The sequence below is a fragment of the Ambystoma mexicanum genome, chromosome 1p (genome assembly GCF_040938575.1).
Source record: "Ambystoma mexicanum isolate Mex_15411 chromosome 1p, UKY_AmexF1_1, whole genome shotgun sequence".
In the NCBI taxonomy this organism is placed as follows: Eukaryota; Metazoa; Chordata; class Amphibia; order Caudata; family Ambystomatidae; genus Ambystoma; species Ambystoma mexicanum.
In genome coordinates, this window is record NC_090921.1 from 744332876 (window position 1) to 744360845 (window position 27970).

The 27970-nt window shown below is 44.9% G+C and overlaps 1 protein-coding gene across 2 annotated transcripts in view; it reads right to left on the reverse strand.

Moving 5' to 3' along the window:
- Nucleotides 1–27970, reverse strand: part of LOC138580074 (methanethiol oxidase-like) — a 443490-nt gene that overhangs the window by 211053 nt on the left and 204467 nt on the right. For both annotated transcript variants that reach the window (XM_069650339.1, XM_069650330.1), the window contains one exon: nt 27750–27928. In XM_069650339.1, coding sequence (XP_069506440.1) covers nt 27750–27928 — 179 coding nt within the window. The remainder of the gene's footprint in view (nt 1–27749; nt 27929–27970) is intronic.

Consider the following 27970-nt stretch of genomic DNA (forward strand, 5'->3'; position numbering starts at 1 on the left):
TTGCTCTGGTTCTGCTGCTGAGGTGCAGGATATTGTAAGAGGGCAGAAGGAGGAGACTGACACACAGGTGGCTTAGTGATTGCTATAGAGTTTTATTTGAGATGAAAATAAAGAGAAAACCTACCTCTCCCTATATCTATGAGGGGTTTCCTGCCTCAAATAAAGTGCTAATGCATCTGTAAGGATGTTTTAGTAACTTAAAGAGTCTACCATCCTGTGTCAAAATGTCCCTATCTCTGTCCCTTACACTTATAACTAAAATAAATAATTGTACCAAAGCTCTTGGTCCAGGGGAATGACTCCCTTCTCCTAGACTAGGTGGCACAGTTATGGTTGAACGTTCTCCTAACAATAAGAATGACTCGCTTCCCCTTGTTTTAGTACTTCACAAACAAACAAAAAGGTTGCAGGACCTCTAACACTCTGCATCAGAAAGTTCAAAATTTTGTATCTCAGGGGGAATGACTCCCTTCCCATGGATCACTAGTTTGATCCTCCTTGCGGGTTCAATTGCATGACTCCCTTCTCCTGGCCATCTTCAGCTTTGCTTTCCCAGTTCACAACACCAAACAGAATGTACAAATCCACATACAGAGGAATCAATTAATTGAAAGACTGGATTCCCTCCAAAACCACTGTGGCTGTAAAAAGGAAACACGTACAATTAGTACCTTTTGACAATTTACAAACTCCAGGAAAACATAGGGCAATATCCACCCACTGACCTGAATAGCTAGAAGACAGGCTAAAAAAAAACAGATCAATGAATATGCACAGAAGCCAGCAGACTTTCTGCAAAATCAATAATCACCATAAATCTTCAAGTCTAAAGTACACAATAAAGAACTTGGGATTGAAAGAAAAAAGGAAATTAAGTCTTACCAGGGGATTTCCTGGTATTATGGTGTAGTTTCTGAGAATATAGGTAGTTCAAGAGAGCCAGTAGTCCCAAGAGCCTATTCCCATCGGAATGTGAACGCCTGTGGAGACATGCACCATATCCCGTTGAAACGAGGAGGTCGACCGTCACACACAAAATAACACCCAATGTTTCTGCTCCGTGTGTGAAGCGTTGGTAATGCAAAAAGTACCAGAATGTACACAAACCAGAAATAATGATTCCGCATTGCAGCTAAGGCTGATACGGATCCCACGTTGCAGCGGAGACTGATCCGGATCCGATGTTGCAGCGGAGGCTGAGAGCAATCCCACGTTGGAGCGGAGGCTGAGAGCAATACCACGTTGCAGCGGAGGCTGGGCGTGAACAGAGTCATTGAGCAAAATCGATTCTAAACAAAAATAAACAAACTAGATCAAAACGTACCAAGGCGAACAATAGAGGACGAAGGCAATAGATATCCACAAGCGGTCCGGGTCATGACAAACATAGAATTCCTTAATAAGCTGAATCGAAAAACGAAGACAAGTCCAAAAAAAGTCTGGGTCTATTACACAGGCGGGCACAAAACGAAACCAAAGGAGAGAGCAAGGCAAGTCCAGGGACGATAAGCAAAAGGTCCTTAACACCAGAGAGATCAAAATTTACCAAAACAGACAAAGGTAATCCAGAGACAGGTCAATTACAAAGTAGCAGAGGATGCATAACTTTAAGGAAACACAGAGAAAATGCTTAATCAGAAGCACTGAGGGTTTGTCGAGGCGGGCCTGAGTAGAAGAAGTCACATGACTAGCGTCGAGATCCCGGATGCGGGTTGCTTCCCCTTAGCAACGGTTTCCATAGCTTCCACGACAACTCAGTTCAGAACTCCTGTACGCCGATTCCCAATTCTCCTTATAAGAGTGGCCCTAATCGGGGTTTTGGATGCTTGTGGATTATGTGAACTGCGCCCCGAATGCCTAGGCATTACAATGTCTGCTTTCCCCTTGTCTTTCTTAGACTCTATTTCAAAGTTCACCGCACATGCGAAAATGACTCCCTTCCCCTGGCCTTTCTCAGGCTTTGTTTTACAATTCACAACACCATAGAGAAGGACTCCCTTCCCCTGACCTTTCTCAGGGTCTAATTTACAGTTCACAACACCAGGGGCATGACTCCCTTCCCCTAGCCTTTCTCATAAAGCAAAGAACCAATTGTGATGAGGGTCCCAGATCTAGGTTTCTCTTCTTCCCGTAGGAGGATTTGGTATACTCTCCTGCCAAGTGCTACGATGAATGGAATGATTCGCAATCTCCTTTTCTTGTGGGTGCAGGTCCCAGACCTGTACTTATTAGTGACTTAGTTTTGGCAGATCTGGTTCACTCTCCTGCCAGGTACTTCCACAAGAAAACAGACTGCAATATGCTTTATCTTACTGTCTGCTTCAACAGTGGTTTGCAACCAACCACTGTGCCGAGGAGGATGACTCCTCAGGCACTCTCTATTATGGTTATCTTCAGTAGTGGTATGCAACCAATCACTGTGCCGAGAAAGATGACTTCTGAGGCACTATTTATTATGGTTCTCTTCAATAGTGGTATGCAACCAACCACTGTGCCGAGAAAGATGACTCATGAGGCACTATTTATTATGGTTCTCTTCAGTAGTGGTATGCGACCAACCACCGTGCAGAGGAAGATGACTTCTGAATACAACAAAGGGTTATTTCTGGTGAACACACGAGCATTACTTATACAATTAATTCCAACATTCAAATTAATCCAAAATGCTAAAGACTGGGTGTGCAAAAGCAAATAATTATTTATTTGACTCACAAATGATTTGATAGTTCAAATCCTGATTTTTCATTCATATGTTTTAGTTCATACTAGAACCACAATTCTTTACAACATAAATAATTTACATAAACTGTCATTTTATGTAGAGAAACAGCAGAGACTTGTATCAGTTCCCCAGTAAAACCCATTGTAAAGAAAGGTAGGTGAAAAAAGTGACAAGATGCAATAGGTAATAACAGCCTACCAGCTGTGAATGTAAAAAACCAAGGTCAACGCTAACAACATGAAATCAAATTGAGGCACATGTATTGTTGATGTCCTTAGTCTATTTTTATATCGGCTGGTTGGTAATGTTTGGCAAACTATTTTAAGTCCCTTTTCAATGTCATTGGCCGTTCAATCTTTATTCCTCTGTACCTCCTCCTCGTTCCAGTACTTCTATCATCACTCCCCCCTGGGTACTCCATGTTCTTCCTCATCCCAGTGGAAGTCAAGTCTATGGACCTAAATAGGTACATGGGTTGTTTAGGTAAATGACTGGGGTCTACAAAGGGGGGAGGTGTATAGGGTGTTGGGTGGGCTGTATTATACTGCATCTACCTTGGATGTTCATCCTTGTCCCTACAGGGGGAGTCTCTCCCTATGAGATCCTCCTATTGAGTACCACTCCCAGGGGGGCTATCAGGTAGCATCCTCACCTCCCTGGAAGCTTGTCCATCACTGGAGGTACTACTAACATGGATGCCAGAAGCAAGCCTTACGGTCTAGTCTATTCCAAGATGGCCACCCACTTCTATAACCTGCTGATCAGACTAGCGCTCAGCGCGTTGTATCGAATTGCTACCAGCGCTGCCAGTCCCTTTCAGTGACTCGCTTTCTTTATTCAGCTTAGTTCCTAGCCTTTTTTCTGTGCCTTTCCACTCGTGGTGTTTTCAGGTCTTCAGGTAAGGTGTTCGGGATCTATCCAAGCTGTCTTAGCTTTCACTACGCGTTTACTTCTATACACGCGTATTCCTTATCAGTGTTTACTTTTGCGTTTCGTCCTGCCCCGCCGTGTACAACCGCTATCTCGGTTGGGGTAATTCTGTACCTTTTCTGATCTATTCCCTATCTGTGTTTCCTCTATTCCTTCCCTCTACCACTCTATATAATTCGGCTTGTTACACTCTTTGCCGGTTTATTCACGGAGACCAGTGAAACCGAAGAGACCTGCGGTATCCCCGCATGCTGAGTCCAGCAACCTGCTCCTTATTCCATACCGGAGTGTTCCATAGCTGGAATTGGCAGACCAACGTTCCCACTTCAGCAGGTCTTTGGCAAGACCTCAGATCTTCTCATCACTACGGTCTTGATTCCTTCGGGGTTTTTCGCCTATACAGCTTTTTCCCCGTTTAGGGCGTGCTCCTCTGGTAACCTCCGGTTCTGCATTACATTCAGACCACGGAGGCGACTGAGGGAGCGCGGCCCTATTTACGACAAAAAAAGGAGAAGAAGAAGCCAGAGAAGAAGATCAAGAAGAGAATCTCAGTCAGGGTGGAGGAAGAACCTGACCAAACAGGTGAGGAGGAGTCTGGGGAGGAGGAGACCCCGCTTGACACCTGGTCTCATGGGAAGGTGCTCCTCCTCGGGAGAAGTGACAACATCCAAGGATTCACCACAATGTCTACTGATGGAAGTAGCTTTACGAAGAGGGGGAAACCAGGGGAAAGCGACTCTCTTTTTCAGCTTGTGAGTATGACAGCCGGGATTCCAATGAGGAGAAAAGATGAGAAGCAATGATACCAGTGCAGCCCAGAGAGAAGAAGTGACATTTTTCCATTCTCTCTCAGTCCCTAACACTTCAAAGTTCATCAATGACAGTGCTCCTAATCATCGTTTTGCTACCTCACTCAGTTCATCACCATGCTACTCATCCAGCTTTTTCTGATAGCCTGCCATAAACAGATAAGTTCATGTTAGCTAGTGAAGTAACCCTGACTGCCATGTATTCTGGTAAAATAATGACTCTATTGCCACGGGAGAACCATGAATGGGACACGTAAAATGAGTCAGAGACTTGCAATTCTTTTATTCTCAGAGGGGAATTATGGTCTTTCAGGTTGTACAAAATAAATCTCCTTCAAATGTCTGTATTGGGATCTCATCTGAGCCTGGTTGGACATCCACTGAAGAACCCAAATCATTTGCTTCTATGTGATCTATGTGATATTCCCGCATTTTAAAGCCTGAAGGCAAAAAAGACTGATTTATTTTGGCTGTTTTTGTGTTGGCTTTAACATGCAGAAATAGCACATTCTGCCCCCCCTCAAACTCCACCCCACCTTGTCCTGCTGATTCGCTTGTTAATCGGGGGAGGGTTAACCTCCCTGAACCCTCCATTTTCCCACTCACCACCCCCTTCCTGGCATAACACACGCATACTCCCAACACATACGCACACAGACACATACACCCACACATAAGCACACACTTACACACACACACAAACTTACCCGTTCTTCCGCAACAGCTCTTTCTGCTACTGAGGTGCCTGTCAGCCCCTGCGTGTACTTGTGTGTGGCAGGGGCATGACAGTCTCATTTAGAAAGACTGTTCTGTGCGGTTACAGAGCGATCTTTTTAAAATGATCTTTTTTTTTTAGCTTGATTTTTTTTCAAATGTCTTTTCTCTTAGGACCAATCTTTTTCTTTGGGTTGCAGCTTTCCAGGGGTTGCCAAACCCGTTTCAGTGGGTCCATTTCTCCAGGTCCTCCTTGAATTTGTGTGCCAGAACCTAGCATAGTTGTAGCATCCAGGCACTCTGCTGATTGGCCACAGGGAAAGAGTCATCAGGATCCTGCATTACCTTTACTTGTAGCTTACTCAGAATGATCACCCCGACCTAGGAGGCTCTAACGTAAGCTGCCTGACTCTCGGTGGTGTTGCAGCAACTCGTTCCTTTGCGCAACATTAATATCTAGCTTGGACCAATCTCGTTCACCAGAACATCCCTACTCACTAGGGTCATGGGGGTCACCTGCTCTCCAGCCACCTCCCCACGGTTGATGTAATGGTCTCCCCTGCCAGCAACCTCCTAGTGGTTGACTCATGGCACCACTGTAAGCCTCTTCTCTAACAACTCCCTTCTCAGACGATCACCCTGATTCTCCAAACCACAAATTTATTTTTAGATCGATGAAGAGAATAACTTCCTCCCACCAGCTTCCAACTCTCTCCTGTGTCCTCCTTTCTTCTCAACATGCCTTTCACTGGCCACTCTCCTCCAAACATTCCTCTTCAGGTCCTACTCCTATATCCCACACCTAAAGTCTGGACAGGGCTGCTTTTATTCCTTGGTTCTCCCTCCCCTGGGATGAATCCTAGGGAAACCTGCTGAACCTGAGCAGCTGGATCTGGTTTTCTCTTGCATACGCCAATGTATTTTTACAGAGACATCATACAAGGTGAAATCCACATTGAGTGTTTAGATTGTTTATTACTTATTTACATACACATGATTTATCAGAAGAATCACTGAGTTAGTGAACCTTTACTGACACAAGTGTTTGTTTAATGTATTTTTTAGATGATACTGAAGCATGAAGAATGTATCTCTTTTTGAATTGCAATAACCTTTGCTCCTGATAAAGGGACTGTCATTCCCGAAACACGTCAAGCACTTCTTAATATAGGTGTATTTGTTACATTTCTTTGTTGTTGAAACACATCTTTCACACATTTATGAATAAGTGTATATAGTAGACAGCATCTACTGAATGAATAAATCAACATATGCACTACAGAGATGTTGTCTAAATGAAAATAATTTAAATATAATTCTATAACATCTCAAATTTTGACTGGCTATATTACCAGTTTATATGGTGTTCAGGGGACGGGAGCGTCCATCAATTAAGGACACTACTTTTTTTCGTCCTCTTCATTGTTCTCAGTCTGTCCTTCTTTACAGTATTATTTTCATTGTAAACAGAATTCTTGGGGATCTTACAATAACAGATAGGGGGCTTCATTATGAGAAGTGCGCTAAAAACGGGTTCATTACCGGCATGGAGGAACCAGCGGGTCCGTGCTCGTGTGACGCCGCTAATAGTGGCTGATTATGAGTGCATGAGCACGCGCGAACCCCCATGCCGGTAATGGCCATACCGGCATGCCGTTAAAGCCCCTCCAACCCTTCCGATAGCGCCATCACGGGACCCGCCGATACCGCCTCCGCCTAGGAGGAACCCCTTAATACCGACCCGGTAATAACACCATGCTAATACCGGGCTCGCAATACCGGACCCGGAAGTAACGTCATCGCGTCGGAACGGAAAATGCGCCGGCGGCCATCTTTAAAAGCACAATCCATTGCAATCCTCCCAAACCACCAGTGTTTTACAGGAGAGACCAGGCCCTTCCAAATCACCATGTCCAAGGCAAGCAGAAAATCTAACTCCCGCCTGCGCAAGAAGCGTTTTTCTGATGAAGAACTAAACATGTTGGCGGACACCCTCGCTGCCCATGCTGAGGAGATAAACATGCACAACCTCAAAAGGGAGGTGCAGCAAAGGAAAAAGGAGATTTGGGAGGAGGTAGCCCGCAAGGTATCTGCGGTCGGCACCACCCCACGGACAGTAAAAGACTGTAAGAAAAGGTGGGATGACCTCCGCCTTAGGGTACGGAACATCCTGGCCAGCAATAGGAGGGAGGCCATGCCCACAGGCGGGGGTGCCCACTCCCCGACAAAACTAATGCGTTGGGAGGAGACGTGCAGTACCTTCATCCAGATGGAGTCCATCGAGGGCTTCGGTGAGATGGAGATGGGTGCAGCAACATCTGGAGATGGAGGTGAGTGACCCTGCATACCCCAGTAGGGGAAACCATGACGTAGCACAAGTGATCTGGAATAGAGTCTAGGCAAGGCAATGCATGTCCCAACACACACATCAACATATCCATGTCCAGATAGAGGCCCAAACCCTGCCACACTGAAATGCATGCTGAGTGCCAATCCCATTACCAACAGACAGCCAACACACACGGACCGTGCTCATGTAATACATCACCCAAACCCCAATACAACGGCATGCCACCTGCCATGCAGCATTCCTGAATTGAGACGTCACAGCAAATGCCAAAATGCCCCCTTCAAACTACCCTGTGTGACACACCTGTAAAATATGAATGCATGATAAATGAAATTCTCCACATCACCATATAATGCATCTTGCATGTAACACCATCACTGATGCCCTGCATCTCTTCTACCCCCCCAGACACCGATGGAGAAGATGCCAGTGAAGAAACACCCACAAGGGCATCCACGTCCCAGCCCAAGACAACTGCCACAGGCAAAACCACTTCTGGGGCAGCCTCGCAGGCCACACCAAAACCCAAGGCGAGTGCCCAGGCCATGCCCGCACATGATGGCCCCACAGCTACGCCTGACACCGGAACAACAGAGCTGGCAACACCAGCAGAAGGCGAGACCAGTGGCACCCATTCAGCAGAAACCAGTTATGTGGGCGAGACAGCTGCCACTGCCCCACAGAGCGACATTGAAGTTGGAGCAGAGGAGTATGTGGACGAGGAAGGGCTAATCCATGTGGCATGTCCACACTCCCCAAGTCCCCTGTCCACCCACCAACCCCACACTCAGGACACACCCACCAGCCCCATTGCGGATCCTGCACTCCACAGCTCAGACCTCAGCACCACCCCTGAGGCCAGTCCTGCCAATGCACGCCCGGTCGCAGTACCCTCAACCACTGCTGCTCCCACCAACCTTGAGGCACGGCTAGCAAGGGTGGAGGCAAGACAGGACTTCATGCTGGAATTTGTCCGACAATATGTTGCGGAGGGTGAGGACACAAGGCGGGAGATAGCGTAGGCCATTGCGGGGAACACTGGCGCCATTAATGCCTCTGCGTTGATGATGCGAGACAGTCTGGGAGCCGCCACGCAGGTCCTGACCTCAATACTGCTGCACATGCAGCAGCAACAATCCGTGCCAGCCGTGCCAATCACTACGGCCACCACCCCATCCACCACACCCACATCATCCACGACTGCTTCCTCTGCACCCTCCAGCCCTGTGCGTCTGACAAGGCGGAGTGCGAGGCAGTCAGAAATGCTGCCCCCGGAGACCAAAAAAGGACAGAAATAGTGTTGGACAACAATGGGAGTGGGTTACATAGTGTCGGTGGTGTTCATTAGGGGTATGGGGTGTTCATTGGGGGGTATGGGGTGTTTTGGTGTAGTGGGCGGGGGGTAGCACTTTTCTGTAGTTTATATTAATACACCCATTGTGTACAAAATCATTCAATGCCTGGACATTGTTCATTTCATGTGTATTCATTTAATTTATGTCAGTGCACAGTGCCCACCTCCCCACATTCCCTGTGTGCAGGTCCACATGGACCAAGTGTTCAGTGTAGTAGTAACACATATCCATCAACGTCCCTGTGGGTCAGAAGTATTCGTCAATCAGTGATTGGCGTACAGCAAGTCCATCTTGTGCATCACGTACTGGCAGGGGTGCTGCTTCCCCTCCATCTTCATCCTCATCATCCTCACCCGGTGCATGCATGTCAATGTCGGGTGGCAGTGGTACATTTCTCCGGACACACATGTTGTGCAGCATGACACAGGCCATGGTGATCCTTGCCACCTTCTCAGGCCTATAAAGGAGTGATCCACCAGATCTACTTAGGCAGCGGAATCGCACCTTCAACAGGCCAAAGGTCTGCTCAATCACAACACGGGTACGGATATGTACCCGATTGCACTCCTCTTCGTGGCTGTTAAGCGGGTTCAGCACGGGAGTAAGTAGCCACAGCTTCATGGGATATCCTCCATCACCTGCATGGGAGTACAGAGAGGTCTGTGTGAGTCATTCTGAGCTGCCACCTTCAGGATTCACAGCTATGGCCGCAGCTATTTGCTGTTGACATGCACATGTCCCTGTACGTATACACTGAGATTATTTGGATGCATTGTGTACTGCAATATGGTCTGCTAGTCTGGATGGCATTGTACAGATGATGCAGGGTGTTAACTTGCATGCTGATACCGATGTACTGTGGATGTGGAACGATGTCTTGCCTCCCATGATTGCAGTGTATGCTACACTGTGCCTAATCACACTGGCCACATTGGCACAGTTGTAATCATGTTCAGTCATGCATCGCTTGACAGACCCATGGTGGCCTGGTTGGGCAACTTACATGTTGTCATTGATGTACGGCATTGGTCCAATGTGTGGCAGTGATGTGTCATGTTTCGGTTGGGAGGTTCAGGTCAGAAGTGTTTAGCTCTGAGTGCATTGTCCACTCACCGCCCATTCCCACCCAGGTGGAGTATGCACCCCCACCCATTCCCAACCAGGTGGAGTATGCATCCCCTCCATTCCCACCCAGGTGGAGTATGCATCCCACCACATCATGGGCCAGTGAGGCAACTCACCAAGCAGCCAGGCACTTTGTCCAGCATGTCACTCCATGTGACGGGGTAGCGTGGAGTTACGCAGCACCATGGAATCATGTGTCCATCCGGGATATCGGGCACAACAATGTGTGACGATCTTGCTGGAGTCACATACCATCTGCACATTGATGGAGTGGTATTGCTTGCGATTGTGGTACACCACCTCTATGGCATGAGGGACTACCAAATCAACATGGGTGCAGTCGAGGGCACCGACGCAATTGGGCATGCCTGCCAGTGCATGGAAGCCTACTTTGATGTCGGCAATCTCTTGGGCAGTCCGTGGTAGGGATATGTGGGTGGTAGCGTGCTTCAGGAGGGCATCCAGCACTTGGGTCAGCATGCGCGAAAAGAATGGTTGTGATATACCATGCAGCTGTCCCACTGTGTGCTGGTAGGTGCCTGTGGTCAGGAAGTGGAGCATGGACACCACCTTTAGTAGCGGGGGGATGGCAGTGGGAATTTCAATGAGGCTGACCATGTCGTCATGTATCATGTCCACAATGGTGGTGATGGTGGCCCGGTCCAACCGGTACAGGGTGTGGATCTGCTCAGGGGTTAGATTGAATGGATTGGGTCTCATGCGAGGAATTGGTGGCTGCCTACGAGGGACTACTGGCTGCACTGGTGGTAATTGCTGGGCCTGTCTCAACCTCCTTCTCCTCCTGCATCTCCTCTGTGCTGCCTGTTGTTGCTGCTGTAGTTGTTGTTGTAGTTGCTGTAGTTGTAGCAGTACAGGCATGTTCTCCAGCCCTATGATTGCAACAGCTAGTGGTATCATTTTGGTGTGGGAAGGGGTGTGGTGTGTGGGTGTACTCCTTTTATGCTGGGACAGGCTCCATTGACTCCACCTGTGGTGATTGTGTGCATCTGTGGCAGTTGCCTTGACTGCAGGTTGCTGTTTACGGGTGGTCTGCGATGCCTGTATGGCCGCCATCGTGCAGGCCCTAATTACCGCCTTCGGGATGCCGGTAATTGCATGCCCGCTTGAGTTGTGATGTCCTCCAATTACCAGCATCCCAGTATTTACTCTGCGAAGGGGCACGTGTACGCGCGTGAGCCGGTATGAAGGGGCACGGTACGGGCGGTGGTGGTATTTGCGGGTTGTCAGGTCGTAATGGCCCGGAACCCGTTAATGATGCCGGTAATACCATTCCACCTTCCTATTTTCATTACCTCCATTCTCGTAATGAGGCCAGAGACTGATTTGCCAAGATTAGAATGTTCATTAGATTCTTGAGAGCAACTCCTTAGAAATGGGTTTAGGGAGTTTTGTGATGGAACGAGTGTCCTTGTACCCAAGAGGGGAGTCTCTCCAAAATTCTGATTGTTGCGGAGTGAGCTCACCTCCCTAGTCTCACATGGAAGGGCTCCCCTCTGGGGAGAATTGATGAGATCCTGTGAATCATCACAGCACACGTTAATGTGCTTGCAGAAGGTGCCATTCACTTCTACCCACCGCTTCATGCACCCTTTGTTTCTTTGCTCCCTGTTCTCCCTTATTAATCCACTCCCCTCTAAAAAATCCCCTAACACTTTAAACTACACTCACAAATATCCTGCACACAGCTACCCCAGGCCTCTCAGTTATCACATCAACATTAACTTGAGCTATTACAAAGTTTACCTCTTTTAGCTCTACCACATCCTCACACATTAGCTGCTAACCCAGACTCAGCAATCTAATCTATCAGATATTGGGCTCTTCCATCCAGATAAAATATTCCCCTGAGTTACTGCAAAACACACAAAATGAGAGTGGCACTTAGAACTTACATGTACTCATCAGTACACAAGGTTTTGCATCTGCCTCTCCCTCTATCACACTAACAGATACCACCCCTCCATATACGGCTATGCACAGCGAGTCTACCAAAAATGGGAGAAGGGCATTATAGAAGATCACTTTACAGTGCGCTGAAAAGATGGTGAACTTTCTAAGAGCTACCACAAGGCCATTCACCTTGCTAAGCAGGATTTGTTCATGCAGAAAGTTGAGATTGCTCTTAACCAATCCAGGGAATTATTCACTGCGGTTAAATCTTTCTCTTCTACCGTGCAGTTTATCCCTGTGGTGGCCCTGACTCAATCCCTCTGCAACTCTCTGGCGGACATTTTTTCTTACAAAAATGTGGATATACACAATCATATCCAACTGAGTGGTCAAATTACCACACATGTGACCCCCATCAATCTGTCGAGGGTGCTAATTCCAAATTGGTTGTCTTTCCCTATGTTCTCTAATGAGGACGTCTCTACGGCTATATGTCAGCTGAAATCTGCTGCTCCATCAGACTCCGTCCCTCTCTGTGTCTTGAAGGACATTATGCTGGTCATGATTTCTTGGGTCACTCAAGCAGTCAACTTGTCATGTCAATCTGGCTGCATCCCTGGGGAGCTCATGCAACCTATAGTGGTTACTCTCCTTAAAATGATGGCATTGGATGTTTCTATTCTGGCTAACATTCACCCTATCTCTCTTCTTCCTTTCTTTATGAAATGACTAGAAGCCTTGATATCTCCCCTTCTCTCCTCCTTTTTGGACTCTTCCTCTCTGCTTGACCCCTTTCAGTCTGGGTTCCATCCGGGGCGACGTACCGAGAGTGTCCTGGTATCCATTGTTGATGATCTGGCCAGGTTGGTTGATGGTGAGGGAGTGGGTGCTCTGATATTACTTGATCTGTCTGCAGCGTTCGATACTGTCGACCACTCCATACTACTATGCCACCTGTCCTCGGTAGGCCTCTCGGGCCCTGTCCTGGCCTGGTTTACCTCCTTTTTGACTGATAGGGGCCAATCATTGTCTTTACCTCCATTTCTGTCTCCTTCTCACCTGCTTTCCTGTGGTTTTCCTCAGGGCTCTGCCTTGTTCTCAATGCGTTTTAACATCTATGTGCAGCCTCTGGTTTGTCTTGTCTGCTCCCAAGGCTTTAGGTGTTACTCTTACGCCGCTGACACCAAGATTCTGGTCCGGTTAGATCTTGACCAGGCTGAGGTGTCGTCCCATTTGCCTAACTGCCTGGTGGCCGTGAGGGGCTGGATGAACAATAATTGGCTAAAGCTAAACAGGGACAAGAGTGAGGTTCTGGTGGTGGGTATCCTTTCTGACATGGTCTCCTGGTCTTCGTTTTGGCCGCCTACACTGGGTGATTCCCCCATCCCAATGATGGTAGGGAAGACTTTTGGTGTTTATCTCTCCCCCTCACTCTCCATGAAGCCCCAAGTGAGTGTAGTGTGTAAAGGTTCTTCGTAAGAGTGGAAGATATCCTACAATGCAAGCTCCAGAGAGCCGCATTGTTTATGTGTACATTGCATAATACATTTCTTACGTGAGTTATTAACTGTGTACATGAATAAAGGAAAAGGCATGATGATTTATTTTATTTATTTATTTATTTAATATGCATATAACAATTGTTTTGCATTTACAACATAAAAAAACACATAACATTAAAGCATCAAGATGATCCATTGTTAAAAACTGCATGTATTCGACCGAAAACATTATTCGTACATTAAGCACTTTCAATTCATTCAATATAAAAATTGGCATTTCATGTGTTGTTTTCTAGTATTGTCATGATTTAGGCACACTTCCAATAAAATCTAACTAGGTGAAAAATTAGATTGTTATCACATCCTTTATAGAATTCTGACCATATCTTAGGTAATTCATCAGAGTTAAACATATTTTTGTAGGCTTTCAGATGTTGCCACCGTATATTTGTTAAACTTTCACATTCTATTAACAAATGTTCTAGAGTTTCAATATGATCACCTACATAACCGTCAAGAGTGCTGTATATTCAGCCTAGCACCCCGAGTCAGTAGGGCTATACTGATATTAAATTTCAACCTTAGATATTGCTTGGCTATCCCACTATGTGTAAAAGCCACCATGTATTTGGGTTTGTCCTCTCTGCTATTGATGTAATCGCAGAATTGTATATTATTTTTTCCTGCATACAGTACAGGTTGATTAGGTACTGTTCTTTACTAAATCCCAGAATTGTATTTTTTAGACTGATCTTATTTATGTATATAACACCATCCGATCGTGCGCCACCACAACCAGATTTCCATTTCAAACAAGTACAGATCATCTTCCCTAAAGTTCCTAGGGTCTTATAGGAATCAAGAGCACAAAAGGCTTCAACATAAGCTCCAATTATAGTAGCATTAGTAAGTATCATTTCTTTGTCGCAGAACAGAATAGTTTTCTTAGTTACATCACATGTGATACCAGGTAATGCAAACTCTCAGTACAGCAATTCCACTGGCAAGGATGACGCAAGACCAAACAGTTTACGTAATGCACTTGCCATGAGGGAATGAAAACAATTTATTTTATATTATAAATGAAAGACAACCCACAATGCGTGCGCGAGCGAGCCGCATTGTTTATGATTACAAAGGCAGTGCGTGACGTCACCATGCCAACAACATCACACGACAGCAACGTCGAGACGTGGATGACATCACGTGACATGCCGCAAAGGATACAAAAAGCACAGGTAAGTAGACTGCGGTAATAGCGGTAATCGAGTGGTGTGCAGAGGGAGTTGCATGAATGTGGATACATGCAACTCCCTGTGCCCACCACTCGATCAACAGAGAGGTAAAAACAGTGGTTCATCCGCATTCTTGAAGGCAGACAGCTCTTTCAATGAACATATGGACAACACATTTGGTAAATACATTATTTAAGCAATAAACCCAGAGCAGAGAGGGCATTACCAATTCAGGTAATGCCCCGGGGCCCATATTCGCTCTGGTCTTAACAAATACCCTGGGGCATTACCTGAAGTGGTAATGCACCCCCACTGTGAGGGACCTATTCCTATTAGTACCCTCGCCCGCAAGACCGGGGTACTAAGAGCATTTCTTTTAAAAAATGGCCACCGGGGAAGGGAAAAGGGAGTCCGTTTTCCCTTTCCATGGCAGCCATTCAAAATGAATGGAAAAATGTAAACAAACAAAATGGCCACCATGGAAAGGGAGAAGGTACAACAAGTAGTCCATTGAGAGAAGGGACTACATCTAGTCCCTTCTTCCCTTCCATGACAGCCTGTTACGGATCAGGAGCGGAAGTGCTGGGGACAGAAGTGTTCCAAGCGCGTCCACTCCCGAAATGGACCAAAAAAAGATATGTGTGGTTGGGAGGCCGGGGAGGGGATTGTTTGGATTGGGGTTTGGGGGAAGGAAAACACTTACTTCGATCCCTGGTGGGGGAAGATGGCAGCCTCCAGCCGTGTGGTGGCTTTGAGTGGGGATTACCCCGTTACGAGCCTCCTCATTGGCTGAGTAGCTGCCAAACCCCCTGACGGGTAGAGAAAGGCAAGGAACGTTGGGAGAGTGATTCCCCGTCGGGTAAAGCCCCGGCGAGGGCCAATCAGTTTCCATGTTACAATCTGATTGTCCCTCGCTGAGTACTTATTTTTTAAACAGGAGCATGCATTTTTTAAGAAACAAGCACTACTGAAAGAAATACAGGTAATGGGCACTATGTTTTAGAATCTTGATAGGAGAACATCAAGAAAAGTATCACAAGCTGGTATGTGTGTATGCACATTTTTTCCACAGTCAGTTTAGAAATACGTTTGCAAAGGTATTATATTTTTCAATTATTTATGACTATGTAAAAGTATATGTGTAACCTAAATTGACAGACTAATTAGGCTTTCGTTTTTCTCTTTTCTTATTTCCTTTTTACATTTGTATGTACGGCTGATTGAACAATATTTTGTTGACATGTGTGTTTTCATTTATTGGTGTTTTTTGATGATGGTTTTTGTTAATGTTATGTAAAGGGTCGAGCCCTGAAGACGAACAAGTTGTCTGAAATGTATTGGCTACACATGACCTGTTAATGACTGCTTCTTCAAAATAAATACTTGGTTTTATGAAGACAACTCAGTTTGTGAATTGTAAAGATTATGAAGAGGAATGAGAATATGAGAAGAACAATAATTACATTATAGAACTGAATGACCTTGCAGCTAAGTAGAGCATGTACGCAAACACTCCTAAGGCAAACTTGCGAGCAATATTGCTTTGTAAGATTTTGCGATTCTTACCGGCCCAATTGTGCCCGGCAGTAGTAGCATTGTTAGTCACAAGCTGCTTAGACTACTGCAATACTCTGTATTTGGCCCAGCCCATCGGCTTGATTCATTGATTGCAACTGTTGCTGAATCTTGCCGCCTGTGTAGCCACTTCCACCCCTTACGGCTCCCATATCAGCCAAGTATTACGATCCCTCCAGTGGCTTCCAGTGGCGAAAAGGTTCTTGTTTGAATCTCTCTGCCTAGTCTACCGAGCATACTATCATCTGTGAGCAGACTTCCTTTAGGACAGGTTCTCACCCCATATTCCATGGAGGGGCCTCCGTTCGGGTCACGCCTGTCCAGTCGCCGTAACCGAATTTCGCCTTTGTAGAGTCAGGCCTTTTCTGTGGCCACCAGTAAACTGTGGAACGACTTCCCAGTTTCCCTTAGGCATACTGAAAACCACTTACAGTTCCACCGTCTTCTAAAAACCTTGTTATTCTAAGCTATGGTAGGGTCTGCTGTCCTCTGCGTAATCCTCGTGCCAAGATGCTTTTGGTTGTATGTGCACGCTATAAGTATAAATAACATAACAGTATATTATATTTACATGTAATGTTCAGACTACAGTCTACCAAATTTCCAGGCAACCTTCAGCCCTTGGCAAAAGGCAGTTAGGTGCTAAACACATATTTCCTACTTTACCATCTTTTGTAAGGTCACAATTGGAAGTTTTCTCCATTGTGGATATTACTAAAATGCAGCTTCTCCTATTTTGGATCAGGCTCTGATAGCTGGAGACGTGCCGTTCCTACCTGCATCTTTGGTGACCCTAGTTCTGTTCTTGTGATCTTTAGAGCAGTGTTTACTTTGTGGAATTGAGTGAAAATCTCAGGAACATAGGTGTGCAACCACATGTAACAGTTGTGAGAAACCTGACGGTGTTCTCCCACCTACTCCCCAGGGAACTTCCATTCAGGTGGCTTGGGAAGGGCCATCGCTTTTGGGGGTGGACAAGCGAGGGAGGATCACCTGAGTCAAGTGTCACGGGGGATTGGGAGAATACCCGAGGGCGAGACATGGTATTCCCCCTCTTCCCATTTCCCATCAGGCACACCTTCCTCAGCCTTCATTGGATATTTCCAATCCCATTCCATCTCCCCCTCCCCATTTCCGACTAATACTGAGAAGAAGGGGCAAAAGAGAGTAGTGAGGATTACCTGCCAGAAGCACCTTGCGAAACAGAGGGCAGACTGCCAACTACTACCATTAGGTTGTCCCATTAATAGAGTCAGGCAGGGTGAGGCATTTAACACTGACTACTCACACCTGACTACACTTGACTCTCATTTCAAATATAAAAGGTGTGGTTTTGCACAATTCGGAGAGCGAGCTGGACTGCTGACTGGACCCGGGAAGCCAAGGAACAGGGAGCTGCAGGGAGAGAAGCCTGGGGGATCCGGTAGAGAATGGCGTACCGAGATGAGCTGGCCCGGTGTTTGTGAGGGGCTGCAGCATGGCTAGGGATCCGTGTCTCCAAGGAGCTGGAGCGAGGCAGCCTGTGTCATGCTGGCGATGTGCAGAAAAGTGCTTGTTCCTTTGGGACATGTTCCCGTCCTAAGGGGGTCTGAGGGGCAGGTGGTGAGACCCTGACTTCGATCCCATGTGCCCAGAGAGACCGATGGCCAGTGCCACGCTACCTGGTGAGATTCAAGCAAGTAAGTGAGAGAAACTCGGGGGCGTGCGGCTAGCTGGAGCAGGAAGGGAGAAAGACAGATTTTGTAAAGCGGCATGGAGCGGAAAGCAAGAGAGAAAACTGAAAGTGAGCAGAAAGCGAGAGAAAGGCACTAATAGAGTGGAAAGAAAGCAAAAGACTTAAAAGTGAATAAGAACGGTGCCAGTGACCCTACAGTAAAGGAAAGGCACAAGTGAGCACCGAAGAGCAAGATAAGTGTGCAAAAGGCACGACAAGGAAAAGGGCAGGTGCAAGAGGGTGCACGAAAGAAAAGAAGTTAACGTGCAAGATGCACAATGCAGAAAAAGTGAAGGAAAGGAAAGTGCCAGGGGCACAACAAGGTGAATGAAGAGAAAGCAAGTGCAAGTGTGCACGGCAAAGTGGAAGATAACAAAGGGGTGAAGGAAGCACCTGCAGATCAAAGGATAAAAGAATAGCAAATAAAGAGAGGGGCCAAAGATCAGAGTGGTCACGCTTAGGGGGAGCAAAGAACCTGGTGTTTTTGAAAAAGTCTCTGATTTTACCCCTTGAGAAGGTTATGTGTGAAAGGAACTGTATATAGTGAAAAGGTACATTCTGACAAACTGAACTTGTGTTTGGAACTAGAGGGGCCTAATCTTGGGGAAGGGAACCCTAAGAGGCCTACCAAAGTTGAATACTTATTTTGTGAAACAGAGAGGCATAAGCTTGGGGAAGGGAACCCTGAGAAGCCAGAGGAAGTGTGGTGTATTTGCAGCTTGTCTGAGGCTTGAAGGCTGGAGAAGGGAATCCCCAGGAACTAAAGACATTGAAAGTTATTTAAACAGAGTGCAAGAACTTTGTGGAGAAGAGCTAGCGAAGGACCACTTTTTGATTGTGCTAAACCGTGATGATACTGACAGAGCCACACCTGGTGAGAAGACCACCTGAAACCAGCCTTGATATATATTTCTTTTTGAATCCCTATTTTCTTTTAAAGAGACTTCCTACCATATGTTGTCGAAGAGTGAGGGCAACCATATGTTTAGACACAAGGGGCTTTTGGTTTTGGACTTACAAACATCGACAGCCCCTAGAAACATCAGTTGAGGGAACAATCCCTTTAGAGGTTAGGGCCGGTTAGGTATTACACCAACTCCAGCATTATAGTAAATAAAGGTTTTGAAACTATAACACTTAAGTCTGTGTCTCTCTTGATACCATGCCTGCCCGACACAGTACAAACGACTATGCATGTATTTTGTAGTGTTAAGATATGCCTGTGCCAAGTTGAAAATGCAGCACTGGGACACCACATTTCTGCAGCTGCAGATAAAAGTGGTAGAGGTGAAAATACTGATCTACCTGCTTCTTGTAATTCAATCATGTGTTTGGCTAAAGGATTGCTGCAACACAATGGTCAAGTAATAAAGTATTTCAGCTCTACTCAATGACTACAGAATCACATGTGTAGATTACTTTGAAAGACATAATAATAGATTGTTCATAATTATCTCTCTCAACAACGCAATGGCATACTACTGTTAAGAATTCCTCATTTTGGAGCAAGTCTCTGGCTACACTTTGCTGTGCCTTGTCACAATACCTTTAGCTCACAGTAAAAGAAAAGTAGTGCAACAGCAGAAACCCTGCATGTAAAGGGAAACTTCCAAAGTACTTTTCCATAGTCTTCTAATGTGCAGATTTATCTGTAAACTTGCTTTCTATTCCTGGAGTTTTACAAGTACTTTCAAATATGTTTGTTTTCGTCAGATGGGGAAAAAATTTAAATTTTGCTAGTTCTTAAGTCACAGTAGATTATATGTCCCAAATGTTGAAAATGACAACTGTTAATTAGAAGTACAGGTCAGAAATGTGTCAATAATGGAATGTGATTTAAATAGCTCCAATGGTGTCCCCATAGTTTCAACGACTTGTGACTAATTGTTTCTTCCTCAGGGCCAATCCACACCTCACTACACATAAAAAAACACAAAACTAAATCAGACCAGTAAAACAGCAAAAAGCAACCCATTGCTAGTGTGAGAAATCAATCTGAGGGCATTCTCAGATTGAACCCGCTTAAGACCCCCCTGAGGCAACAAAGAGAAGGGCAAGACTGCCAGATTCCGACTTGGGGGTGAGTCTGCGAAAGGGTACTCCCAGGATGCAGGGTCCTTGAAGAACGGGGGTGGGATGCCCGAGGGTGAGACATGATATCCCGCCTTTCTTAATTCTGATCTATCCTATCTCCCCTCTGTTGTCAGAGGATAGTGTCTCACAGGTTCTACACTGCCCCGGGATTTTACCTCAAGCACTAAGCTTGAGAAGGGGAAGCAAAACTTAACAGTAATACCATCTTTCTCTCATAGGGACACCTCTAGAATTGAGATACAGTATCTCCCTTTTTCTGACAGTATCCTATCCAACCCCTCCTCAGCCTTCAGAGGATATATTAAGACACAATCTTCCTTCCCCCAAACATTGACATTGATTAAGTACTGTGATGAAGATGAGGAAGTCAAGAGGAGTACTAATTTACTATGAGAAACACCATTATAGTACTAAGAAGAAGATGCAGGTCAAGGCACATCAGCCTCTTCATTTTCTATGTCCCATTAACAAGGCCGGGCAGGGTCAGGCAATCGACATTAACCATGTACACCTGCAGCCTGTCAGGACAGTATAAAAAGCACCCAAGCACTCAGTGGGTGGAACGAGTTGGGAGGAGAGCTGTGGAGCTGTGGCTGCCAAGGACCATCTGGGGAAATCCAGGATGTCGAGACGGTGAGGGCATGCACTAAGGAGCACGCTATAGCTGTGTGGCAAGAAGCCTGCCACTCCAGTTGCGAGAAATGATCTGGAAAAGGGAGCCGGTAGGTGTGCTAATCCCTTTTTGTGAATGCCAAGTACTCATTCCCCCGGGCCAAGTCGGAGACCCAAGAGTGTCTGAGGGGACAGGTGGGAAGATCCTGGCCTCAGACTACAGGGACGACGTCAGTAAAAGCAAGGAAACCCAATCCGAGAGGCAACCGATGTAAAAGCATGGTATGTTTCAACAAGATACAATCTCATAGCTCGACTGCGTATAGTGAAAGACGCGTCGGGTCGAATTGACAAAAAGGATTCTGCTGATACAAAGTAACAAAGTGGTCATGTGCTGAAGCTCATGTGAATAAAGGGGAGCTGTGCACAGCCCTCAAGTCGGAGCAAAATAGAGATCAAAGAGGGGGAGCTGTGCGAAAACCGAAGTGGGAGCAACAATCCCGAAAGTAAAGGAAAAGTGACTTTTCACTAAACCAAGAACATTGAGAAACATTGGGGTGGCCCCCAGGCAGGATGCTGATCCAGGATGGCCGGAGAGACCCCACCACAAAGAAAAGAGGACACAAGTAAAATGTAAGGCACCTGGTTGCGTGACATGTAATAGGTGGACCGTGCAGTCTGACAACTGCGCCACGACCAGGCTATCCCCAGCCGAAAGGAAAGAGCTACATGAATTATTACAGTTACAAACTACAAGGAACTTGGTTAGGATTACAGAGGTGCGTCCTGACAAGGAAAAGGTACTATGAACTTTTGTTGAGCCAAATCTGAGTTGCGAATTAAAACCTGAGAACCTGTGGAACATCCTAAACCTCAGTGCCTTGAAAATGGGGAAGGGAGCTGCAGAGGAGCTCCATTGTAGGCTAACTTTACTTTGAACATTTCCTGAGTGTCTTGAACTTGGGGAAGGGGGCTACGGAAGAGCTCCATTGTTAGAATAACTTTGCTTTAAACATTATTGAGTTGACCAAATCCTATGCTCCCTATTTTTGTATAGAAGTGAAGGCAAGCATAGGTTTCGACACAACAGTATTTTGTTTTATACTGACAGACTTAGACTTCCATTAGGTTACTTTCCTTTAAGGAACATCGCCCATCTTAGAGCTAGCGCAAGTTAGGCGTTACACCATCCTGACCATTGAGAATGAAGATTTTCAAACTGTGTTTCACTTGTCTGTGTCGGCTCTTGATACCATGCCTGTCTCACACTATCATGATAGCCACACTTAGCCATAAACAAAAACCACTTAGTTAAAAAACTACCTGTACAAAAGGTTGAATGGACGGATTCTCAATAGCCGCCATTACATGTCACTCCATGTCCCTATCAATATAGAAAAATAGAGCACAAAAACAGAAATGGATAAATCTTCCTAATTTTAATGTATCCAAATGTAATAATTGCGCAATTCATCTACACCTCCAAAAAGCAACTCAATTCCACAAGGAGCTGCCTCCCAGCGAGCCCATGATCAACCAACTTTTGTCTTCCCCTAGTAACCAGCAAATAATGCTTGAATGGTAACCTGTTCGTGCAACACATTAAAACAAACAGTTTTCTCTCTGTGGAACAATGAAGAGGAATACAATTGAATACTCAGCCACTAATATTGGTTGGGCATAAAACGCTACCCAAACCTAACTCTTAGGTGCCTGCTCTACTGGCTTACCTTAGCTACAGTGAGCCCAAACATGCATGAACGTTGCAATGCTTCTGCATCCACACGCAAAGGAACAGCACAACGCGGAACACTCCTAATTATGCCTTACGAAGCTGTAAGCATAAAGGAAAGGATCACCCCCAGTCCTGAACATTAAAAAATGACTGTAGACCTCAATACGGCTAAACATGACTCGGCTTGGTGGCCAAAGTTGCATGTTTTACTTCTTAGCCAATACGAGTAGTAAGCACTCGCAGATGTTTAAATATAATGCTCACGGCACATAAATAAAGGTGATTAACTGCGGCACATTCAAAAACCAAAGTCAAAATGTGAATACATTTCATTTCTGGCACCGTGTCCACATGCTGAAAACAATTCTGCTAACAAAAAAAAAAAGTTGAATATGCATGTGGTACTGTAAAATCTTAGATGACTATACATGCCTTTTAGTGGCAGCCATGTTGGAGAGTGATTGGTACCAACTGTGGCAGGTTGTAAGCTCATGCCAGATCAATTGACAAGGTACTAGCTGCAAGAATATATTTGAAGATCTGCGACCCAGTTAACACAACGTCATAATGGACTAGTATAAATAGCAAGATACATTCTCAACATGTATTAATGCAAAGACTGTTCCCCAAAAAATTCCCAAAAATTATCTGAGGCACCCAAAGACACAATGGGCCTCATTACGACCCAGGCGGTAAGGGGTTTACGGCAGCGTAAACAGCGCCGACCCTTACCGCCTGATTCCGAGGTCCCTTAGCGCCATGGAGGATTTAACACCTGCTTTTAGCAGGTGTTAAAATCCATGGCGCTAAGGGACCTTGTTGTTAATTACGCCACCGTAATTTACGGTGGCGTAATTAACGCCTTCCCCACTCCCATTATGCCCTATGGGGCAAAAATGGGAATGGGGAAGGGTAAATGGGGATTGGGGACTTACCGCCCCGCCAACCTCGGAATGGGGCGGTAAGTCCGCCAACCACCATGGCGTAAACATAGTTTACGCCATGGTGGTAAAGGTACGACCCAGGCGGTAACTTACCGCCTGGGTCGTAATGAGGCCCAATTACATAAACACAGACCAATCCAGCTGGTCATTCAAACCCTCACTGTGGGAATGTAATTGGTAAATCCACTGCTGTTGTAGTCTAGATAGACAGGTATCAATCTTGCTCGTGCCACTACCAATCATGAGCTATTTAAAATCATCCTCTGTGTGATTCATTTGACAGAAGTGGGAGACCACTGCAGCCGTAACAATGCCATTGCGTATTCTTGACTTGTGTTCCTTAATACGTAAGTGTACTGGGTGCATCGTTTTTCCCACTTACAGTTTATTACAGGAACAAACAATGGCATAAATGACACAAGCTGTTTTACAATTAGTAAAATGTAGAGACCCGGTTTGATCATTGGCTTTAAACGTAGAAATGTGTATTGTACATTGACACACACAACAGTGACCACACTTGAAATGGTCCTTAATAGTTGGCAGTCCCAGTAAAGTGCGAGCATCAGTATTGTCCTTATTGATCTTCCTTGCTGCGTGTACAATTGACTGGCGTAGGTTGACACGCTTTTTGAATGCAATTAGCCGTCTTGCTAATTGTGGTTTGGCTACTTGGCTACTTATAAAATATGACAATTCCTAATGAAAAGATTACTCAAGGCATCGCTAAGATGGCAATACGTAGTAGCACAGACCAGTCGTGTGTTGGGAATCTTTTCCCGAGTTTCAAATAGATGTTCTCTTGGAAAAAATATGGCGCGTGTGATAGGGTTTTAGAAGTGTCTTGGGGTAGCCACGTGCCGCCAATCCCCCTCTCAAAATGTTAGATTGATGATAAAATTGTTCAAAAGTGGCACAATTTCTCAGAATACAGAAGAATTGGCTAAAGGGAATGTTATTTTTCATACTTTTCGGATGTTGGCTTGTATGATGCAGTACAGCATTTCTGTCTGTGGATTTCCTTATTACTTGATGTAATGGTGAACTGCAAATTGGGATTCAATCTGTTCAGCCATTCATAAAAGGCAATTAAAGTAGTAGAGTCACTTTGCCATACCAATTAAATACATTAATGTACCTATGAAAGATCTTTATGTAATCCCTGAAGGGATTACTAGTAGGTAGAACATGGATATCTTAAACATTTTGAACAAACACAGTTGCCAATTCAGGCGCAAAAGCTACACCCATAGATGTTCCATCGATTTGTTTGTAATACGTCTTTATACAAAAATGCGTTTTTTTTCAATGCGATGTGGGCAAGTGTCGAGATAAGTTAATTTGGAACCTGATGTGGAGTAAGTTTAAATTGTGTGTGATAACCTCTATTGCTTCCCTGTGGGGAATGTTTGTGTACAACGAGTCAACATCTAGTGTTACCAGCCAATCAAAGTTTTCATCAAATGGCATATTCTCCACCAATCTAATCACATCCCTGGAGTCTTGCAAGTATGACGCACCCAGGGTGGAAATAGGGTGGATAAAATGGTCTACGTATTTGGATAAAGGTTCCAAAAGGGAACCAAATGCCGAAAAAATCGGTCTTCCCAAAGGGGAAACTATGGACATGTGTGCTTTTGGGAGCAAATAGATTAATGGTGTCTTAGAGTTCTTAGGATTTAAAAAAAACTGTATTCATTCGAGCTAATGAATCCTAGTTCAAAAGCTTCATCAGTAATCCTACAGATACCTGTAGATAATGCAGGAGAGGGATCACTTTTCAGTTTCAAATAGTGATTTTCATTAGAGAGTTGCTGTAGTACTTCATGTTCATAATCTGTAGCTGACTGAATAACGATTGACCTCCCCTGTCTGCTGGCTTAATTACGATGGAATCGTTGTTTTTCAGTTTTTGAAGAGCTAAATATTCTGACTTAGAAAGATTAAATTGACACAGTCTTGTATTAGTCAACATCTTAGAAGCACCGTTAGTAATGACACACCGGAACGTTATAACCTCGTTGAGCATCTCTTTTGTGGGAGGTAAAAAGTTAGATTTCACATAAAAGGGTGATACCGGGCCCACCTCTCCCTCACTGTCACTGAAGTAAAATCTCAGTCTAACTTTCCTAAGAAATAGTCTGATCTCTGTCTCCAGAAGAATGACAGATGGAATCTTACTCGGTACAAATGAAAGTCCTTCACTTAAGAGTGAGGTTTCACTTTCAGAAAGGGGCAAATCAGTTCAATTGAAAATGGCTGAGTGCTCAATAATGCTACTTATCGATGATATGCTCTGCAGCTGGTGTTGAACTCTGTGGGGAGCTCGGTACATTCTTGGTGGAATGATTGGTGTGTTTGGTGTGGCTGGTATTGGCCACCTTGTGTTCTGCCTCGTCTACAGCGACTGTTCAAACCTCTCTCTAAAAAAGGCTGAGTCTGGCCCTAAGTCACAAGTCGTTGAAACCAGTGGGGACATCATTGGAGACATTTAAATCATGTTGCATTATTGATACATTGATGCCCTGTACTTCTGATTAACTATTGTAATTTTCAACATTTGGCATGTATAATCTATTGTCACTTAAGAACACTAGTTGGCCCCTTATGAATTGTGTACACTTGGGGCGTGAGCATGCCATCTATTCATTGCACCCACACTACCGGGTTTCTACAAAATGAGTGTCCACATTTTGAGAGGCTGCTTTCTTTTGAGAATATATGTTATTCGTAGGTTTGGGTCAATTTGACACAGTGCTTTGCACAGTATGCTTTTTATTGTACATGTACCTGTGAATGGTTTCTTCGATGAAATTGTGTATTGTTGTGAATGAATTAAATATGAATGTTTTTCACACTATGGCCCGGCACATCTTTATATGAGGAAGTGAACTCATATTGATTATATTTCTGATTCATATGAATGATTACTTCGATCTATGAAGAGTGTGTCATGCAGATGTGATATTGTCCCTATCTGCATAGGTATTCTGGGACCCCTAGTGTAGTATATTATAACTGGTGTATGAGGCATGTACTGACAGAACATGTCATTCCTGGGTATTTGAAACTACATCGAGCATATGATGGCATCCGATGGACATGTGAGGCTGTCTCCTGCTTACTATGAATCCAGCATTTTAAGACAGATCACAAGAGTTTGGGGCTCTTTTGGCATGTAATGTGTATACTTTGTGTACAAATCTATAACTGACATATAATAGCAGTCACAGCCCATATAACACTATTTAGGCATATCAAAACCGCATCTGTAAATGTGCTAATGGTGTAATAAAAATGCCTAAATCAAGTGAGCTACTCCTCACTGATGAGGCACATCGAGGCCAAAACGCGTTTAGGAATGTCTGTGGTCTCGTGCAGAAGGGCTGTGACCAAGCAGTTTGTGCTAGACAGCCCTTCTGGGGTGGGACCAAGCCTGATTTGCATATGGTCTTTCCCCTTTTGTTATGGCCTGGCAGGCGAAGAACATAGCCTGGAGGGCTGTCCAGAGCAATAGCAGAGGTTAAGATCAATTCTAAACCTTCCAGCCATCACCCCTTTTGTTTTTCCTTAATCAAGTGAGCTGTCAGCCCCTTGATCTGTATCTGTTCCCTGCACTGATGTCCTGCTAAAACACACATGGACAAAACTGGCAGGTTTGCCGTGTGTATAGATATTATATATGGATTCGCTGGTCACTGCTATTGTATGCCCAGGTAATCACACCATTTTCCAGCTGTTGCCATCTTTTGTCCATCTGTTGACCTGGTAGTATTATTATGGAAGTATCTTGCAAATGTCTATACCCATACCTACAAAACCCCAAAACTGTTGGCCTTGCCAATGTTTGTTTATTAGGCCACAGCAATTGAGTTGTTATTACTCTGGATTGTAAAACGCTTTTCTAGTGTGATTTTCACTTTGGAACTTGTTCCAGACCTCAGTTCTATGATTGTCTGTATTTCCACTATTGTGCAATAAATCTACTAGTCTTCTGTATTTAATTAAATGTATGTCATATGATTATGATATATGTGAAAATGATTTCATTATAACAATTATACATTTTCACTTTAAAATGTATATTTTATATCTATGTATCTTGTATTGTTGACAATTGAGGGATTTTTCTGAAGTTAAAATATGATTATGACACGATGCAGAGGCAAACCAGCACGTATATGCTAGTAGCAAGAAGCACCCTGAGAAAAATGGTGCTGCAGTAACACTGACCAATAAGAATGAAACAGAGCAAAAGAAAGAAAAGAGATTGGACTGTCCGCAAAATGGCTGACTGCCTTTGCAGTGTTGGCATGACACCTGCCATGGACTACACTGTGCATGGGCAGCAAGTTGAGATGCATGTTTCAAAAGCATACAATAGGACGTGCCAGTGCTTAGCAGTTGCTCAACTATGCATACCTCAGTCTTGTAGAAACGATGTATAGCACTCGACAGAGCACAACCGACAAATCCTTCAGAAGCATCTGGATTATGAAGGAATTTCACTTCCAGTGGGACAGATCCTACTCCAAGGTCGAGTCTCTGGGTACACTTTTGCATGGTCCAGTCCCAGACATTAAGGTACTGCCCAAGATACCCTGCAATGAATATCACAATTTAGGCACACAACAAAGAACCTT